This window comes from Frankliniella occidentalis, unplaced genomic scaffold (genome assembly GCF_000697945.3).
Source record: "Frankliniella occidentalis isolate FOCC.00 unplaced genomic scaffold, Focc_3.1 Scaffold41, whole genome shotgun sequence".
Taxonomy (NCBI): domain Eukaryota; kingdom Metazoa; phylum Arthropoda; class Insecta; order Thysanoptera; family Thripidae; genus Frankliniella; species Frankliniella occidentalis.
The window spans coordinates 2083281-2088583 of NW_026267171.1; the positions used below are offsets into that span (position 1 = coordinate 2083281).

The following is a 5303-nucleotide window of genomic DNA, read 5'->3' on the forward strand; positions in this document are numbered from 1 at the left end:
GGGGCAGGGTGGTAGGGCGCGGCGCGGGGGTCGCGAGGGCGGCCTGAGCGCGCCCCGCGAGCTGCAGGGTCGTTTCACACCGGCTAGTTTGTAATATTCATGCCGCGCCGAGCTCCCCGCCGCTCAGCCCCGCTCAGCCCCGCTCAGCCCCGCTCCGCGAAGCCCGCCCCGCTCTGCTGTCAGGCACCCTTCGTGTTGGCACAGCTGGTCTTTGCGCGAGACATTCTCCGCCCCGACGGCGCTGCTCGCAATGGCAACAGCAGCGGGCGGCGGGGAGAGAAAAAAAGCAAACATTAGAGGTCGGCAGCTATCTAACCCCGGCTGGGCGGGCCGGTAATGGTGCGGGTCACGGCGGCCTGCTGTCTGTAATGGGGGACATGAGCGACACTGGCCACGAGTGCCCCGCTGTTGTGCGCCTAATGGCCGCTCGGCTAGCTCGGCCGGGCCATGGGCCGGGCCATGGGCCGGGCTGACCATGACTGATTCCCCCGCGGCCGCCCGCTGCCCGCGGCGCACCGCGCGTACACGTACGACGCGCTGACAATCAGCGGACACGTTTGTCGTTTGTCCGCGACCGGTACGCTTCCCTGTGTTTTCAGATGTCCTTTTGGTGCTGTGTTGGATAACAGGTTGTTGGAGAAATAAAAAAGTTTGTCTCGAAACAAAAAATGGCGATTGCCTTACCAGTTTCTCGATCTGCTTGTACGTGATGGCAAAGTAGGGCACGTGCGTGACGGAGTGGAACACGGGCTCGTAGGCCGTCCTGGCGGACTGCAGGCCGACGAGCAGCCGGTTGGCCATCATGACGAGCGCGTGCAGCTGGGCGTCCAGGTCCGGCGCCTCGCGCACCGGCCGCATCAGCTCCTCGTACCAGTCGGCGGCGGCCTTGCGCAGCGCGCAGCCCAGCTCGGAGCGCAGGTCCTTGTTGAAGGGGCAGCACTTGGCCATGGCGCGCATGTGGCCGAGCGCGGCCAGCGTGCGCAGCAGCCGCTCCAGGCGCACGCACAGCTCCTTGCAGCGCGGCGGGTACAGCTGGCGGTGGCGCCGCACCAGCAGCAGCCCGTGCTCCGTCCAGAGGTTGAAGGCTTCGGCCAGCGCGCCCTCCTGCACAACGGGAAAATTACATATTTAAAAAATAGTATACTTGTTAGCATTTTGGTTTGCAAGTTTCAGCGAAATTAATTTCATTTACCTCCTCTTGCGAGAGCGGGCCCGAGTCCCACTGCTCTTCCAGGTCGTGCATCAGCTTGAGCACGATGCCGAAGTCGATGGGCGTGTGCACGGCCGTCCGCACGAAGGCGACGAAGCGCACGAGCGCCAGCTGCAGGTCCGTGATGTCGCCCTGGATGGCGTGCTGGTGCAGCACGGCCTGCGCGCCCGCGCCCAGCTCGCCGCGCCACTCCCAGGTGCGGCCCCCCAGCTCCCGCTCCCGCAGCGCGTGCGCGATGAACACCTCGTGCAGCCGCTCCTGCTGGCGCACGTCCCGCCAGTTGTCCTCCTCGGAGGTGCCGCGGTCCTCGCGCGTCGACAGCCACAGCTTGAGGTGGATGCGGCCCTGCACCGTGGAGCGGTGCGTGCGCGCCTCCAGGTTGAACCACGACTCGACGCCCTGCGAGGGGATGTCCGCCACGGGGATGTTGATGCAGCCCAGGAAGTCGTCCGCGGAGCCGGAGCGCGCCGACTGCGCGATCTGCTTGAAGAAGCGGCCCAGCCCCTTGACGCCGCGGACCTCGTTGAGGCGCGACACCGCGTCCAGGACGGAGGACTCGTCGTCGTGGTCCCTGCGGGCCAGGGGGAGGGGGGTAATTAAAAACCAACAAAAAGAGAGGATAACGGGATTTGGAAAAAAACAACTGATCATTAGTGTTGGTCTCCCGGGTGGTTGCGACCCCAACTCCCACTCACCAAATGTCTAGGTGCAGGATGTCGCTGCTCACGTCGTCAATGTCGCTGGAAAAAGAGAAGAGCGGGAGCAAAGACATGAGACCGGGGCTTCGCAGAACTGATTGCAATCAATACTTGGCGTCATTAGGCTCTCTCTCTCTCTCTCTTCCTCCTCTCCGCCTCTGCCTCTGCCTCCCTCCTATCTCCCAGCTCCTAACCTTTCTCTCGCTCACACGTCCGCTCCCCGAAAGGCTTCCCTCCTCCGCCACGACCCACCTCCCCCCCCCCCTCTCCCCACGCGCTCCGCTCAAATTAATTCCGAGGGGAGACAGCGACAACAGGAGCGCGATGCCCGTCGGCGACGCCCGTCGGATCCCGTCGAAGCCCGTCGGAGCGGATCCCGTCCCGTCGCCGGCCGCGTCGTTGCGGGGCTGCGGTGCGGTGTGCCCGGGTGCGCCTCGGGGCCAGTCGCTTCGGCAGCCTCCCCCGCACCGCAGCGCTGCCGAGCCAGTGGCGGTGGAGCCCGGCCCAGCCACGCGCGGCACTTGTCAATTAGTTAGTCCACCTGACCCTGATCCCCAGCCCGACCCAGTTCCCTCCGGCTGCCGCGCCCCGCCGCCCCGCCGCCTCCCCCGCGCCCCGCTGCTGCCCCGGGGCTGGTCCTGGTTCGGAAATTAAACTTGCCGAAGTGTTGAGACTTTCCAACTCGGCGTGACGTGGCGGAGCGCTGCCTACCTCGGCGGGGCGCGGCGGGGCGCGGCGGGGCCAACCCTATAAAAGCACCAGCCGGGCCCAAATACCAGCTCGGTTTAGGCCAGGACGCAGGGCACAGGACCGGGCAAGGCAGGGCAGGGCAGAGCGAGGCGGGGCTTGCGACCGTCGCCCGGCTCAGCTACGGGTTGACATGCCTCTGATGTCCGCCCTCGCCCCGCCCCGCCGGTCTAACAAGCTGAGGGAAGGCTTGCACAATTACGCCATCATCCTCTCTCCTCATCAAGTCCCCCCCCCCCACTCCACCTCTTTCTCCTTCTCGCTACAAACTCGATGCGGGGCGTCGGAACAAGTTGCTGTCTTTCCTTCCCCAGTCGCGTTCGACGGAGAGGAAGGAATGACGCGCTCCGATGGTCCTGGTCTCTCTCCCTCTCCCCGTGTTCCACTCGCTATTTCTACCGCGCGCTCTCTCTCTTCCCCCTCAGTTTTCGCTATGCTCGGGAAATCGTGGATATTTAATAATTGCTTTCAAGAACATCCGCGCGAGCGCAGATATGAATTCCATTCGAATGGCGCTCTGCGCTGCTCTGCCCGTGGACCGGGTGGACTGAGTGGGCTGACGGGGCGGGCGGAGGGGAGGCGAGGGCCAAACACTGCGCGGCGGCAGCAGGTTGTCGATGGAAGAAATTCCTTTTCGGGCTGCACCACTCCGCACCACGCTTCGTCGTGTCAGGCGCGCCCCGTTTCGCCCCGCCCCCGACAAGCCCGCCTTGTCGTCCCACCCCGCCCTACCATACCCCGCCCCGCCCGGCCCCGCCGCGCCCCGGGGGTGTAGCAACGCGATGCCGTCGCTGGGGCCCAGAGGCTCCGAGCACGGCACCCCAGCCACCCGGCTGCCTCACTTTTAATACCGCTTGCCGGGGCAAGGCGGGGCGGGGCGGGGTGGTGCCAGGCGGGGCGGGGTGGAGGCCGAGATGAAGGGACCCACGGGGGGAGGCGAGGGAGGGGGAGGAGGCGCAGAAGCCCCGGCTTCCCCCCTCAGTTCCGATCCCGTCGCGCCGGCCAACTTCTCATGTATTTTGATGAGAAAACATTTTCTTTCGGCCGCGTAGCATCTCATTATTACTACAAGCCGGGCCTCGGCCTCGGCCCGGAGCCCGGCCGGCAGCGGGACGGCGTGGCCGAGGCAGGCCGAGGCCCTAATTGTCCAAGCCGCGCCGCCGTCGCAACACCTCGGCTGCTGAACATGGCGAGGCCGGCCGAGGCCGCGGTGAGGCCGGCGATGTTAAACCCCCGCCGCGGGTCAGGGGTCGGGAGGGGTCTTCTGCCTGGGAATGGAGGGGAGAATATTTCCTCCGGACGCGCACTACTACTACTAGCGTGGCGGAGTTTCCTCCTCGAGGACGGCGCGGCTGCTGGGAGGTCCCAAAGGGGCGGCCCCTTGCAGTGGCGGCGGGTTCCCAGCTGCCCCGGGCGTCGTGGCCGCCGTGGCTAGTCTCTTTGATGAGGCCTCCTACTCTCGCCGCGCCGTCGCGCCCGCCGCGTCGGGAGGAGGAGGGGGCGAAGAATAATTCAAACGAGGTATATACTGCAGTGCCGTGGGCTTGACGCGTCGCGTCGCGTCGTGTCAGCGGCGCCGCGGGTCGCCGGGGGTGGGCTGGGGGGCGGGCGGAGCACGGGGGCCACACTGCCAGCATCTTTGCCGAGGAGCAGGAGCCGGCAGGAGCGCACAGCCCCCTTCCCCCTGCCACATCTCCCCGGCCAGGGTCGCCTCTGCGATGCGACACTTCTCCATCCATCCGTCATACGACCCGCCCCACGAGAAACACGTATGACGAAACAAAACAAAAAACGAACTTTGGACAGGTTGGAATTTCATGCGGAGCCCCTCCCCTCTTCCCCTCCGGTCGTCGCCCCCTGTCCCGCGCGCACCGGTCGGAGGGGCGGAAGGGAAGAAATTGATGATGTAAATCAGGGGAGGGGATGTGTCGCCGTGAGGAGAGCGGCATTCGTCTTGCGGCTGCGGCGCGGCGTGGCGCGTCGTTTTGTCACTGTTGTGACAGGCGCTCGGGGGAATGAGAGTGAGCGAAGCCGACCGGCGCGTCGTTCGTGTGACGGTGACGGTGACGGCGGCGGTGACGGTACTCACAATCTGAACTTCTCGTTCCAGCGCGGGTTGAGCGTGGCCTGGCGCACGGACGTGGCCCGGATGAACTTGGCTGGCACGGCGGACGACATGGAGTCGCGCTGGTCCCGGTGCGGCCGCTGCTCCCGACCCTCGCGCCGCTTGAAGCTCAGCCTGAAGCTGTGGGGGCCAAAGTGGTGCGGCGTTAGGGCAGTGTGCGGCCCAGGACGGGATAAACCTGGATAAACCCTGGATAAACCCCTGCAGCCCAAGCTGCTCGAGAGGGTACACATGTTTTCGTTTGCCTTGAAGGCGCGGCCCTGGCAGGGTGGGCCCAGCAACGGCCCGTGCCCGCCGGCCGTACACTGCACGGCGCTCGGGTGGGCACAGAAGGGCACTCTACCGAACCCACCGGACCAGTTTCTGTTGGTAGCTGAAGCAATAGGGGAGAGGTAAAGGGTTTTACGTGCGTGTGTACCTGTGGTGCTTCCGTAGCTTCTCGTGGTGCGCCGGCCCGTCGTCCGACTCGGTGGACTGCTGCGGGGAGGCGGGGGTGCTGAGTGAGTGCCCCGCCCCCGGGCCC

General features: G+C 65.9%; 1 protein-coding gene across 1 annotated transcript in view; it reads right to left on the reverse strand.

The window, feature by feature from the left end:
• Window positions 1-5297, reverse strand: part of LOC127749242 (BAI1-associated protein 3-like) — a 10568-nt gene extending 5271 nt beyond the window's left edge. The window contains exons 1-5 of the mRNA XM_052266599.1: window positions 5199-5297; window positions 4745-4900; window positions 1906-1950; window positions 1193-1781; window positions 146-1104 (exon numbers count right to left, since the gene is read on the reverse strand). Of these exons, the coding sequence (XP_052122559.1) occupies window positions 146-1104; window positions 1193-1781; window positions 1906-1950; window positions 4745-4833 (1682 nt within the window). The 5' untranslated portion in view covers window positions 4834-4900; window positions 5199-5297. The remainder of the gene's footprint in view (window positions 1-145; window positions 1105-1192; window positions 1782-1905; window positions 1951-4744; window positions 4901-5198) is intronic.
• Window positions 5298-5303: the final 6 nt, after the last annotated feature.